This window comes from Denticeps clupeoides, chromosome 19, assembly GCF_900700375.1.
Source record: "Denticeps clupeoides chromosome 19, fDenClu1.1, whole genome shotgun sequence".
In the NCBI taxonomy this organism is placed as follows: domain Eukaryota; kingdom Metazoa; phylum Chordata; class Actinopteri; order Clupeiformes; family Denticipitidae; genus Denticeps; species Denticeps clupeoides.
The window spans coordinates 18,595,636-18,610,417 of record NC_041725.1 but is presented as its reverse complement, the minus strand read 5'-3'; the positions used below and the strand labels follow the sequence as shown (position 1 = coordinate 18,610,417).

The following is a 14,782-nucleotide window of genomic DNA, read 5'->3' as shown; positions in this document are numbered from 1 at the left end:
TATAAAGTCCAGAATAGAGCCCCAGCTCCGTACGGAAGTCCTGGCACTAATCTGGAGTCAGGCTGTCATATAGATGTAAATGAATTGGAATGCTGGCGTTGGACAGGGAACCTCAAATCTGCTCCGTCCTGTGAAAATAAGGGGGGGGGGATGGGGGGTGGGATAAAAGAGCAATTTTCTGGGTATTACCGCGGTAATTGCTGGATTGTTTAACAGTAATTGAGGCTTGGTGAAGGGAAGAAGCGCTGCAACACTTCTTTTTTTTTGATCTACAGTAAATTGATTGTGTTCAGGAAGGCGGTGGTGCCGTCAGAGTCTAATGGCGAGAGGCGGTCCTTTAATGGACAGAGCAGGTAGTGGATTTATCTTGTGAATCCCACCTAATGAGCTGCAGCGACTGGGTAAATACGTCGGTCGGGACGGACTATTAAACATGAGATGCAAATTGGCGGAATGACGACTTTCATTCCCGATGACCCCTGTTACGGGGAGTCTACTGATCTTCCAGCATCAGCACTTCTTTCAGCTCCTTCCATGACATGACAGGGTGGGGCAGCCAGGCAAGTGAAATTGAATTAAACCAGAATGTATTGCTTAAAAAATGTTCAGACTCTGTTAAAAAATACGGTTTTAAAAAAATGTAACATGGACCTAATTCTGAAAATACTGTAGCTGTAAATCATGTAAATCACATTTAAACTAATTCCCGCCTCCAGCTTTGTTTTTAGTGGCACAAAAAAAGATCATATTTTGATATATTAATATTTTACCACTGTGCTTGCTTGGCGCATGGCCAACACACACATTTCTGAAAGATGAACGGGCTTGAGCATTAGAAGGATTTCCATCATTTTTGGGAATGTTCTAGAACCAGGGTCCGCTCATCGGATGCGGTATCCGCAGGACCGCGTTGTTCCTCTAAGTGGGTCATGTGTACAACGCTAACTTGCGCTCAGGCCGTGATCCGACACGGGGGGCTTCAGAAACAGCCGACAGCTTAAACGCGGAAGCGCTCGGTGCGCTGTTTACCTCTACACAACAATGGGAGCGGGGCATCTGCTTGGCCAATAAATAATGCAGCCGGATGAATAATTCACCGACGCCGCGTTATGATTATACAGTTTAAATGAGGGTTAAAGCTGCCTGGCTTGCCTGTGCGCGGCGCCCTTTACAGCCACGGCATGTTTCCGCGGGTCACATCTGAATACGAGACGGCGCGCTTTTGGCGGGATAAGGGGCTCGCTTGGCCGAACGCGGCAGGGCCTCCAGGACGCGTCGCCTCAGCTTCATTCTCAGCCGCATGAAAGAAATGTAATCTGCGTGTTTTATTAATAATTCAGATGGCTGTGCTGTTCTGGCCCGGGTCCTGCTCAATGGGCCTGGAGGCGGGAGCGCCTCACCTCATCAGCAGCCCATGTGCAGCGCCCACCTGCATGATGCAACGGCTGGCAGCCGCGTTGCGTCAGACCGCCGAACCCCGCAACCCACAGAAGAGCGGCGAGACAGCGGTGCGGCCAATTAGCGCTAATGGGCACGGCCGGGACAGGCCGTTCTTTACAACAGGCTTCCGCGGGATCAGCTGCGAACGCGGGAGACTTCTGGTCCCGAAGTGTCATTCCAAGGACGCGCACAAGGAAGCCTCTCCGGCCGCGGCGCCATTACCAGCTCCGGCTGGCCTAATCATGACACTGGCGCGACAAGCGACCTGGTGACACTGCAAAAGGAGCCCCAGTCAGAAAGGTGCCCGACACCGCCGTCTGGACGTTCTACAAGCAAATAATGATTTGACGCAACAGTTGGAATTCTAATTCAAATTTAGTTTGTCGGGGTTTTGTTATACATTTTTTATATTCTGCCCCATTTCACCACATTCATGTTATAAAACCAGTTATGATAAAACTCTTATTAAGAGTTTTCGTAGTGGTTTTGGGTTATGTCATAGCACTGCTTCCAACGTAAACCCCTAGCACCTAGATGATGAACACATGGGGGCTTGGATTGCCATGACACCGTCAGAAGTAGAGCATGAATATTGCATTTTTAAGTATGAATTGAAAAGCCAACAGGTGGACAAGAGTCATTAACTGGGGCTGAGATGCTTTGATATGGACATGGTTATGGAGTGGTAGTAGCCTAGTGGGTAACACACCCGCCTGTGAACCAGAAGACCCAGGTTCAATCCCACTTACTACCATCGTGTCCCTGAGCAGGACACGTAACCCTGAGTGTCTCCAGGGGGGGGACTGTCCCTGTAACTACTGACTGTAAGTCGCTCTGGATAAGGGTGTCTGGTAAATGCTGTAAATGATAAATGCTGTTAAAAAGGGCCGGCTCCACTTCTTCTGTTTTCTAATTGGTCAGTGTCACTCAGGTTAAAATGGAACAGTAAATGGGTCTTTCAGTGTAAAAAAAAAAAAAAAGATGGATTCCCCCAGCAGTGACGCATGCATCATGCGGAACTTGACCAATCAGCAGTAGACTCAATTTGAAAAATGAAATCACAACACCGGCTAATGCTGCTTCTGCCTATGCAGTATTGTTCAACAGTTGAACAATAACGAGATGATTTAACATTAATACGAGTTCCCCGAGACTGTCTACGTTCCTGCAGTGGCTAGAAATGGCGATAGGTGGAAAGAGTGTTTTGATTGTTCTGCTTCACCATTCAGAGAGCGGCAGCTCAGACGGTATGATCTGGAATTTTTCCCCTTGTGATGTCATAAGGGGAAAGGTTACCTCCCGTTTCTCATGCTTTTTTCCACCCAGAGAATTTCTCGCCCCTCCCCTAAAACGTTCACCATGAAAGGTGCCTGTTGAGAAGTGTGTGGGGATGAGAGTGGACACTGGCAGTGGTGGCCTGGTGGGGCAGTGGTGTCCTGGCGGTGAAGGAAACCCCGTAATCAGAAGGTTGGTGGTTCGAATCCCGAGCCGCCAAGGTGCCACTGAGCAAAGCGCCGTCCCCACACACTGCTCTCCGGGTGATGGTTAAAAGTGGAGGACACATTTCACCGTGTCACCGCGTGCTGTGCTACAGTGTTTCACAATGACAATCACAATGACAACTTTAACTTCATCAAAGGGGACCTCAGTGGCACCTTGCCGATTAGGGTTTCGAACCAGAAACCTACTGATTACGGGGCCGATTCTTCAACCACTAGGCTACCGCTGCCCCAGATACAGTACTGCCCCAGATACACTTTGGATACAGCATTAGTGGACACTAAGACTGATATAAAGGCAAAAATATGATGTCATGGGACCTTTAGAAGACACCAAAAGTCAGCATTGCAAATAAAAAACTTACACTGCACACACACACACACAAACAATAAAATGAATCATTGACTAAAACTCTGCGACTTTTGAAAGCTTTTCAGGAGTGTGGTGACACCATCGGTAGGGGGTCCGAATGAAGGTGAAGCAGAAGAGATAACATCAAATGTAATACATTAGTACTGAATATGAATTATGTGCATAACGTGTGTGTGTTTGTGTGGAACGTCTCGATTTGTTCGTTTTTCGGTTATATGTGTGTGTGTGTGTGTGTGTGTGTGTGTGTGTGTGTATATATATATATATATATATATATATATATATATATATATATATATATATATATATATATATAACCTGCCGCGTTTGATAAGACTCTTGTGAATATTGTCACCTTGTGTGGCCCGCCACCTCCGCCACCATTTCTACAATCTTCCCGACAGCAACTTCAGGCAAGAATTTTGTAGCGTCTGCCCGGAGCGAACCATCTCCTCCGCGGGGGACGCATCGCCGCGTACGGCCGACGAGCGTCCCCGGGAGCCGCCGGACGACCGGCTCGGGGTGTTTATTTCCAGCCGCCTCGGCACGAATTTCTGAGGACGTCGATGTCCGCGCAGCCGCGGGCCGGGGGACGCGACGACGTTGGCGCGCGAGCGAACGCGACACCCCCGCCATCTGGAGTCATGGTGTCGCCTGCAGAATTTCGAGCAAAATGGCGACCGCGTAATGGATGGAGGACGAAAACGGGCAGGGGCGACGGGCAGGGGCGAACTTCGCGGCCGCTAGCGTCTGACGCACATGGAAGGTACGTATGGCGCGACGGGCGGCGCCGGAGGACGCGCGGCGGCCCGTTACGGGTCCCCTCGCTGGGCATGTTCGCTCCTGCCGGACCGCGGCGCGCCGTGAGACGCCAGACGCCTGGTCGCGGCCGAGCGTCGCGTCGGGTCGCGACGGAAAAGTTGCCTCTCGGCGGGGAAGTCGTCGGGTTTTTTTCGAACCCGGAGCCCGCAGCCCCATCAAGGTCGCCCGCAGGCCCGCGTTTTGACGCGCATTTCGGAGGCCGGTCGGGCCAGGCCTGCTCCTCGGGAGCCCTGCAGGATCAGCAGGACCGTCCTGGCCGTGCCCTCTTACCTGCGCAGGGGCAGTTTCCGGGGCACCTCTGGCGCGGCGGTCCTGTGCATTTTGCCCCAGTTTGCCTGTGTTTTTTTGGCACCTTGTGCACCTGCACATTAACATTTTACCCTTATCCAGAGCGACTTACAATCAGTAGTTACAGGGACAGTCCCCCCCCTGGAGACACTCAGGGTTAAGTGTCCTGCTCAGGGACACGATGGTAGTAAGTGGGGTTTGAACCTGGGTCTTCTGGATCATAGGCGAGTGTGTTACCCACTAGGCTACTACCCACCCTCATATATAACTTATCAGCAAGGCCGGAGCAGAATTCCTTCTGTTTCGGGTTCGGGCCGCCGCTCTGCTGTGGAATGTCTTGATTTGGCGAGTTCGCCGGTCCCGGCCTGCACGTTCCGGCACTTTCTTCTAGTTTCCAATCCATTAAGGACCCGACAAAGGCACCGTGTTCTAGTGACACTTACATTTGCCATTACATTTTTACAACCTATCTGGCGCATATTAGGACGGCAAATGTCTGCGAGGCGCCACGGCTACATATACCCATAATTCAGAGCTGTAAATGCATGTGATTTGTGACGTTTAGTACGCGTTCTCACCCCGCAGGTTTGGATTATTTTGATATGCAGCGGTGGCCTAGCGGATAAGGAAGTGGCCCCGTAATCAGGAGGTTGCCGGTTCGAATCCCGAGGCACTGAGGTCCCCTTGACGCCTGTCATGGTGCCCACTGCTCACCAAGGGTGATGGTTAAATACAGAGGACACGTGTCACCGGGTGTCGCCGTGCTGCAGCGTCTCACAATGACAATCGCGTCACTTGCACCAGACAGACGGAACCCCGGGGGGGCGGAAATTAACTTCAAAGTTCAATTCGAGTGGACAAAAGCCTGTGGGTGGTTATAAATGATGAATAAGGTCCAAGTTGTGTCGAGCAAACGCACCACTTTCTGTAGTTACAGGGACAGTCCCCCCCGCCCCCACACACACAGAGACGAGTGTGTCACCCGCTAGGCCGCTACCAGCCTCACTTATTCACCTGGACTCGGACTTTTATTCCGGGACAGGAGGGAGGGAGAGAGAGATGGAGCGCCGCGCCCGCAGGGACGGAGAGCAGGCGCTTATTCGGAGCAAAGTGACAATCCGAGGAGGAGGGCGGCTACTGAATGTCCTGCTGAGGAGCACGGTCGGCTTTTACGAGTCGGTGCGTCTGATGCGTGACCAAGTTTTCATGAAATTTTGCATCCTTGGAAAAAAAAAACGAATTCGGGAGACGTCATAAAACTGTAAAGAACAAAAAAAAAAAGCATTTATGTCTGGTGAAAGACGAGGAATAAATCAGCATGAGTGCAGGGGGCAGGTTGGCGTTGACCCCTGGGGGTCAACATAAAAGAGGGAAGAATGGCCTTTTGATAAAAGGATTTGTAAATGGAAGTCCAGAGGCAGAGACGTGATGGATCACTGGCGCCCTGCAACACGTCAGGAAAGGAACGCGTTGCTCCTCGCTCTCCCGCTCTCTCCCGCTCTACGGTTCCACCGTTCGTTCCGTCCCGGGACGCTCCTCCATGCCCGTCCCCGTTAGTGGCCGTTGTCGTGCCCATGTGACCGATTTCCATGCCAACCGTCTCCTGAGCCGCTGTTGCCCATGAAACGAGTTCAGCTGGTTCTCGGCGCTGGAGATCCTGGCGAACGTCCCCCGGGGGCTCTGGTTTCCACCCCGGTAACAATAACAGCAGCTTTACCTTGACCTTGGAACGCCGCGCTTCAGCTTTTCTCCTCTTTCTTTATACTTGTGCAGTATAGTACAATTACATTTACCGCATTTTACCAGACGCCCTTATCCAGAGCAACTTACAATCAGTAGTTACAGGGACAGTCCCCCCCTGGAGACACTCAGGGTTAAGTGTCTTGCTCAGGGACACGATGGTATTAAGTGGGGTTTGAACCTGGAACGTCTGGTCCATAGGCGAGTGTGTTACCCACTAGGCTACTACCACCCAGTAGTTACAGGGACAGTCCCCCCTGGAGACACTCAGGGTTAAGTGTCCTGCTCAGGGACACGATGGTAGTAAGTGGGGTTTGAACCTGGGACTTCTGGTCCATAGGCGAGTGTGTTACCCACTAGGCTACTACCAGCCTTATAATACATCCTTAATATCCACAAACACAAGTTTAAATTGACATGAGTAACAGGTTCTGCTTGAGAACCCGGTTCTGCTCTATAAACGGTCGCCGTTTAAATCCCGTCCTCTTATAGTCGAATAAACGGGCGAAGAAACATCATGATACTGTGCATGAGCGAGGCCTTTTCACGGCTCCCGGCACGCTTAATTAAACTGGGGACCTTCAGGGGACGCGTGATCTCGCCACAGTCGCCCGACGTCTCGAGGTGCGCCGACGGGTGGAAACCAGCCACCGACCCGTGCAGGAGACCCGTGCAGGAGAAGACTGGAGGACTAGCGAGATGATGGTGATGATGTTCAGAGTGGCTCTGGAGAAACCGTTATAAGGTGACCTGTTGTGGCGCGTTTGCGTTGTTAATCCGAGATTTCCTGTATTGCAGGCAGCTTTTCTGAAGACGGATGGGTGGAGCCAAAGCGGTAAGCGAACTGACACTTATCCACATCCAATTTAACCAAAACGGACAGACGGTGGCGCTTTTCATACGTCAACAACAACATACGGACTGATTTTTAGAGTCCGTATGTTCGTATTTCTAAAGTGAAGTGATGGTCACATGTGATACACAGCAGCACAGCACACTGTTCACACAGTGAAATGTGTCCTCTGCATTTAACCATCACCCTGAGTGAGCAGTGGGCGGCCATGACAGGCGCCCGGGGAGCAGTGTGTGGGGACGGTGCTTTGCTCAGTGGCACCTCAGTGGCACCTCGGCAGATCGGGATTCCAACCGGCAACCTTCTGATTACGGGGCCGCTTCCTTAACCGCTAGGCCACCACTGAACCCAATCCGAATCGGGCCGTCGGATTGGTCTGTTCGTGGTGGAACGTGAAACAGAATCTCCGATTCCGAGTCCCGGGGGACTGTGCGCGCGCAGGGGCCCCGGACCCCCGGCTGTGGGAACGTCGGCCGCCTCTCGGATGCGCAAAGAGCCTCGGCACCACGGCAGGCTGTGCCAGCGCCAGCCAGGGCCCCGGTGCGCCTCGCCCTAATTTCCCCGCTAAATGGGCCAGAGTTATAAAAGTTGTGCTGAGCTCAAGCCTGGAAGGACGGAGTCATCAGAAAACGGCGTTTGGTTGCGGTCAGCGGCTGTTGGTTCCGCTCCTTTGCCTGCAGAGTAGCTGTGTGTGTGTGTGTGTGTGTGTGTGTGTGTGTGTGCGCGCTTAACCCAGTAAATCATGAGTAAACGTTGCATCGTTTCCCATCTGACTGCGGCCGGTGTGAGACGGGACTCGCTTGCTTGATTGACGAGCTTGATGGGTGCCATGTCCACGTTTTTTATCTAGTTGACTCTTTCTGTCCCCAATTTGCCTCCGTTCTCTACACTCCGGATACTACTTATTGAAGTGACTGTCATTGTGATACACAGCAGCTGCACAGCACACGGTGCACACAGTGAAATGTGTCCTCTGCATTTAGCCCATCACCCTGAGTGAGCAGTGGGCGGCCATGACAGGCGCCCGGGGAGCAGTGTGTAGGGACGGTGCTTTGCTCAGTGGCACCTTGGCGGATCGGGATTTGAACCGGTGACCTTTTGATTATGGGGCCGCTTTCTTAACCGCTAGGCCACCGCTGCGCCTGAGGGTACGTGAGTTGGCGATGTCTGGATCAGATGATCAGTGCTTTAATTCAAGCGCTCTGATTGGTGTGGTAGTGAATGTGACCGTTCCAGTTGATTTTTTTGTCTGGTTTAAAATTAAAGGTTATCAGATAGTTTTTCTGGGTACTACTCCATGCACATTTGTAGACTTTCCAAAAAAGCCCACAGAAACATGGCAGAAAGAAGCGCAAAATGTCATATACGGAAAAAAAACTTGCGAAAAGTGAAAGGAAGAATACGTATCTTTGTGCTCAGTCATTGTTAGTATCCCAAGACATTAAGGAAAAATGCTCCATTGGTCCCCAGACTTTTATTAACAGGTGAAAATCAAAAAAAAAAAAAAAATCTGTTTTCTAAGCATTATTCAAGATAGATGTTCTTATTTAGGGGATTCTTTGTGGGTTGTTTTTTTTTTCCAGGGGGTGCATTGGTCCTGGGGGGGTCTACAGGGGCTCATTTATTATGTAGGCCAGATTCGGTCATTGTGCTAAACTGGCTTCTGGGCATGCTGTCGGCCTAATCCTTTAATCCGTCACCCCAAAAGTAATGAGATACCAAAGACGGCGCGTTTTGGATGAATATTTATATCGATTGGGGACGGGGCGTGTGTGACGGGACCGTCAGCTATTGTATTGTAACACACAGACCTTCTAATTCCCTCATGCTCATTAACACTCGTTTACCTCGGAGTTGTTAATTTTGGAGCAAATGACTTCACCTGGTTCTCCCAGGTGTGAATGAGATGAAGACTCCAGTCGTCCACACCTGCAGGAGGAGACATTTTCCGTCTCCCCCCTCGACCACTCGACACATTAATGATTCATTTACTTAATAAATAAATCGGCAGGTTGGGTCCAGCCCCTCTTGGAGATCTGGTTCGCTTTGTTATGATGTTTGGGGCAGTCTTCGCCACCAGGGGGCAGGATTTGATTAGTAATATTGCACCGCGCCTGATGATGCAATTTGCGTGTTTAGTGAGGCAGGAAGAATAACGATGACGATTAGTGATCAGAACTCGCATTGTTCGTGTTTTACCGCGTCCGCCGTTGGTGATTGTGTGATGAAGAAAGCCGGTTGTGCTTCGCGCTGCGGTGCAGTAATAGGCCTCCTAATTAGAACACCGGCAACGAATCCGTTGCCACCGGAAGAGGCGCGTCTGAGCCCGCGAGGATCCCGGATCAATGCGGCCAAGGCTGCGCCGGTGTTGTATCGACGCGCAGAGGTCTCACTCACCGCCCGCCAATTAACTAAACCAGCACCCACTCTTCCTCTAGATTAAGGGGGTAATGAGCAAAAAAAAAAAAAAAAACGTGTCTGTGGGTTTGGTGACTCGACCCCCCCCGTCGGTGTAGTCCTTGTCCTCATTATATTTGCCCATTTATTCCCGGCGCCGGACGTGATATTTCGAGAGATTTGGGCGGGACGTGTGGGCGACGTACAATTATGCTGATGCGTCGCGGATGGGGGGAAATTTGGCATTCGCCGCCGAGCACTGGCAACCGTAGCTGGTTACACAATCATTAACCTGCTGCCCACTTCCACCGCCGTCTCCCGCATACAAATCCCCCTCTCCCTCCGGAGACTGGAAGCGCTGGCTGACAGGTAACCTTCAGACGCATAGATTATAGGTATTTTCCAGGCCCAGAGACTCGTATCCATTTTTGCGAGGCTTTCACGGGATGTGCTAATAACACGGGGGATAGGTATGTGGAACGTAGTTTGGTTTTTAAAATGCCATTGATTTGTGATGCATTTGTAGAGCGCTGAGGGGTTATTAGCTGCTGCCTGGCCATTTTCAAATTTAACAAGGAAGAACATTTTGGAACGGGAAGTGGCTAAAATAGATGTTCAAAAAGGTCATGGAAAGGTCGCCTCTGACTGCTTTTGTTCTAAAACGCTGCTGAATATACTGCATTTATGAACATTTACAAGGTGTCTGACAAACTTGAAAAAAGGTCATAAATCTTATTTAAAATTTGCAACTTAATTTCCTGCTGATGAAAGTGAATTGCCATGTATGGAGTGCCATGGGGTTCTATGTTTGGACCGTACTTTTTCGGTACATGCCGTCTATTGGTGGATTAATAATGTGTTTATTAATAATTCATAATCCTGTGTATAAGGGGTGTTAGGAGTGCCCTACACCTGAGCATGTCACATTCTGACAGAATTGGTAAATAGGGTGTGTCAATAGGGTCTGTCAATCATGCCTACAGGCTCCTCCCCTTTTTAAAATGAGTTAAAAATACAATGAAAAGGTGTCTTCTGGGTATCAGAAATAATTACACACCAACAAAACGACTGGGGTTGGTAATTAGTTCCTCCTCTCCAAGATACATGGAATTAGCATAACAGACATTAGCAAGCCAGCCCTGCACACAGTGTTTTTACATGTAGCTGGGGACGTGTCCCTTAGACAGTTCAAGTGGACAGATGGCGTAAAGACGAACACAGAAGAACAGGAGCGGGTGTCATTTGGGTCGTCAAGAGTCTCACCTTTTTCTCACCTGAGCCGATGCCAGTCTCGGCACCTGACACTGTGACGCCGAGGCCATCTGTTGGCCCCACACTGGCAGTGACCCGCCGCCGAGCCACCGCGCCACACCTCCGTGGCGCGCCGCTCTCGTTACTCGGATGGTTAGTGTAGTAAAAGCGCCGCAGCAACCCGATTGGTAAATTGGCGGCGGCGCGAGCGAATCTGCACTTCACAGCGTGGCGGCTGCGCCGAGATGTCGAGCATTAATCTGATTTCTCTCCGCTGTCAGATTCTGCCGTGTGTAGCCTGCAGCAAAGAGTTTTGCAAAGAACCTGTGAAACGAGTGCTGCTCTGGCGCGTCTCTGTTTGTCTGGCGTGTTTGCAGCTGTAAAGAGCTCGGAAACACCTGAGATGAAGCCGCCGCTGATGGCCTCAAATTAGGTGTTTACAGAGAGATCGCAGACGCGCAGCTGGTGAAAAAGTGCAAGTCGCGCGAGAACAAGGGGGCCACCTTTGAAATCGAGCCGCTGCTGGATGGATGAGAGGACCCAGAGACAGTCGACTGTGTGCAGTGGAACCATTTAATGGCGCACAGCGCCTCCCCTGACGTTTGGAGGCGAGCGGCGTGTCTCGAGGAGCGCAGCAACAACACAATCGGTCCGGCTCCGCGGACCGCGACGGGCTAATGTGAGGGGAATCGCGGCGGATATCAAAGGCTGCGCTTCTGAACGCCTTTGATTTGGTCAGCTCGCGTTTTTGATCCAGTCACTGGCAGCTTTTTAACATCTCAACCCCCTCACCTCTGGGAGGGGGGAAGACGGGGGTGATGCTTAACGCCCATGGTGCCGGTTGAAGGGTGCGGGGGGCCGGAGGGGCCCATGTCCACCAAAAGCCCCCCCTTCCATTGATGCTATTATGTTAATTGGCACGAAAGAGTGAGAGGTTCTGAGATTGGTCCCTCTCGGCCCCGCCCTCCGTCTTTCTCTCCTTTTGTATACATTTACCATTACACTCATTAGCTTTCCATTGCCTCTGAGCAAGTAGCTCCTCTACATCCCCACCGGGGTCTCCAGGGAGGCAATTTGCATCCCTCGGCGGAGCTCCTTATGGACTACTGAGGAAGCAGCCCTCCCCGGTCCTTCCTTTCTCTCTTTGATATGTTTGGGTTCCAGGGCTGATTGAGTGACACTTGGATGTTAATGACTACCAATGAGGCCGGTCCACCTCTTCATTTAGGCCCGAATTGACACCATTGACAGTGGCACTGAATGCTGATTTGCGGCTCATCCTCGCCTCCGTGCCCCCGGTGGGCCTTCCTTTGACTGCTTCGGACCTCGGGGTGCCCGGGGGAGCCGAGCCCTCCAGAGAGGGGTTCCTCTGTGATCATCAGCAAGTGGCCACTGGGAAGGTCAGATGCGGTTTGATTGAAGATTGATCTTGTCTGACTTTGCTCGGAGACAAGTCCAATGCCCATCAGTTGCACCTCATTTTAAGCTCAACTGTGAAGCAGAAATATTATTTTTGCCGTTGAAAACAGGTGAGGCATCAGAACACAATAAAACAACACTCATTACTTTGGTGTGTAATATCGCATAGATGTAGGATAATTAGCAGTCATTCAGATTCCACAATATTGGATAAAATTTTTGGCCAGTCTGTGTTTCACGACACTGAGGGACGCCACATGAGTAATGCACTCGTTTGTATGTTAATACCACATGATCTCCTTTTATGAGTCTGTAGCTTCAGCCACATTCGCTAATTAACTTTTCCATGTTCGGGACCAGATTGTTTAAAGGCAATAAAATGTGCCCCTGCCTCCCTTCCTCTGTTGAGCCACGAAGTCTGCAGATGCCCCGTCCCTCATATTACCGTGATAAAAGGGAGGTAATGAGGATTCTTTCATCTCCACGCGTTAGCCATTTGACATTTTTCTCAACGTAAAGCTCGCTGACACTCGTGAGCCCGATTGAATCCTGTCTCCAATTTGCAGACAAGGGTTTGACACTGACGCGCTTTCAACTTGCCGGCCACGTGACTCCGGCAGAGCAGCAGCGACAAAGATAGAACCCCGAGCCCTCCTCCCCCAGCCCGCCAACCCTCACACCAGCCCCGCAACATAACACGTACGCCCTCGCGACTCAGGATGTGCCCTGATCACACAAACAGCCCCGAGATCGCGGCGGCTAATAAAAGGCGGCTGCATTAAAAACGTGTTCCTCAGCAGATCCACCGAGAGACCGTCGTATCTCATGCAAATTTCCACGGAGGCGAGTAAGATAATCAATCTGCATTTTTCGGCTTTTAATGTATTCGCTGCAATCTTCCAAAACTTGCAGGTCGACAAACCTGTCAGGCAGACGTATCCCTCCTCCCATACCCCCTTTTTCCAGAGTTTATTAGTTCGACATTTTACGGAAACGCCGCGGTTGTCTGTGGGCGTGTCCGTCATGCAGGGGGCACAGGAGCGGCAACCAATCGCTTTTTCTAGCTCGCCGTTTAACTTGCGGCAACCCACATGTTAAATGGCAGCGGGAAGGTGGCGCTGGGAAGGAGCAGAGACGTGGGCGGCAAAATTGATGGTCTCCAAAGCTGATGTCATAGTTGACAAAAAAAAAAAAAACTCTGTTTGGTTTTGGTCACTCCGGTAGAAACAGAAAAAAAATGAATATTGAATATTGCTAATGCACATTGTTCTGCATTATATTTAATAAAAGAAAAAGAAGATACTGATAAATGTTCTTTTTGCCATATCGAATGCAGCTCATTAAAAAACGGCCACATGCCTGAGAAATTTCTCTCCCTTTTAATTAAAGTAAATAAAGAGCGAGAGAGAGAGAAGTTTAAAAATAACAAAGCCCAAGGAAATCCCCATCAGACATCCCTCCCCTAATCCGTTTAATTTTGAAAGGTATTGTTTAAAGCTTCAAAGTTTATATCGTTTAATCCCCCCGTCCTTACACCGCGGGCCGGCAAACGAGGCCGTGTCAGCAACTTGAATGGCGCTAATCTAGTCGGCACAACAGAAAATCCTCTTTCAAGACGAGGTTGCACGGGTTTCCCTGTGAACTCGGGCCGTTTGATGTTCCCTACCTGCTACCGAACATGACTTGTGCCTTAACCCGACTGTCACCGCCACGCTGTCCCCTTTTATCACGCCCAGATGTACCCTCTCAACCCTCGCCTTTATTCATCCCAAGGCTACCAGCAGGGAGTGCAAACTCGTCAGGCATTCACTCTCCTTTTTTTTGGGGGGGGGGGGGGGGGGGGGTAATGGGAGGGTTGGGGTGTCGGAGTTGCTGTTTTTTTTCGGGGGGTGGTTGCAGGACTTGATGAACGTGTTGAGGGTAACGGTTTCTGATTTTCTCACTTCGAAGGTCACCGTCTGGCTCCTTGCAGGACTACTCGCATTGCAGCATGTTTACATCATAGTTGCCTTCGCTTGCCGGTCCCGGGAAAACGCAGCCTTGCAGCACGGGGTCACTTTGTTTTGTCGTGTGTCGAGTCCTGATTGAGGCTGCCAACGTGGACATGGAATCGTATGATGTGGACGTTTTCAACTGAACTGCATATATAGGCACTGCTGACCGGATGTCATTTTGGGCGCCATTGTTGGCGTCTGCAGTCCTGAACAAAGTTTAACGAGTATTCAATTCTTATTCCTGTAAAAAGTAGAGTAGAACAGAATAAAAAAGCAGGGCCTTCAGTTCAATTTCGTTATATGATAGATATATGCATGGACTTTTTCCCGTGTAAGTGTGGCATCATGTCAGAATTTTGATTGACTACGTCAGGTCCCTGTGACAAGCAAATCATTCAGATTTTATTTGACTCATACACAGTCATACACGATATGCAGTGAAATGCTTTAGCGACTGCTACAGACCACAGTATTGCAAATATTGCAAGTATGCAATGAACCAATATGCAAATATTGCAAACATAACCAAATATTACACTTTTTTTAACATAAAATATTTGTAACAGGTAGGGTGAAGGTGTACAAATGTGAAAGTAAAAAGTAAAATAATTTGTGCAAGAGTAATAAATAAATAAATAAAAATTGAGACCCGAGCGTCTCTCTCCTTCCTTCAACTTCCTTCTTTCTCTCCATGCGTCCCTGCATG

The 14,782-nt window shown here is 50.1% G+C and overlaps 1 protein-coding gene across 5 annotated transcripts in view; it reads left to right on the top strand.

The window, feature by feature from the left end:
• The first annotated feature begins 3,830 nt into the window (after positions 1 to 3,830).
• The window catches only part of znf644b (zinc finger protein 644b), a 36,380-nt gene continuing 25,428 nt past the window's right edge, over positions 3,831 to 14,782 (top strand). For 3 of the 5 annotated variants that reach the window (XR_003743199.1, XR_003743198.1, XM_028962079.1), the window contains exons 1-2: positions 6,414 to 6,867; positions 6,961 to 6,997. Coding sequence is in view for 2 of the 5 variants with exons in the window: in XM_028962079.1 (XP_028817912.1) it covers positions 6,862 to 6,867; positions 6,961 to 6,997 (43 nt within the window). In the remaining 3 variants the exon portion in view is untranslated. Of the gene's footprint in view, positions 4,079 to 6,413; positions 6,868 to 6,960; positions 6,998 to 14,782 lie in introns of those variants that run through there. The other 2 variants (XM_028962081.1, XM_028962080.1) reach the window with 2 other exon arrangements.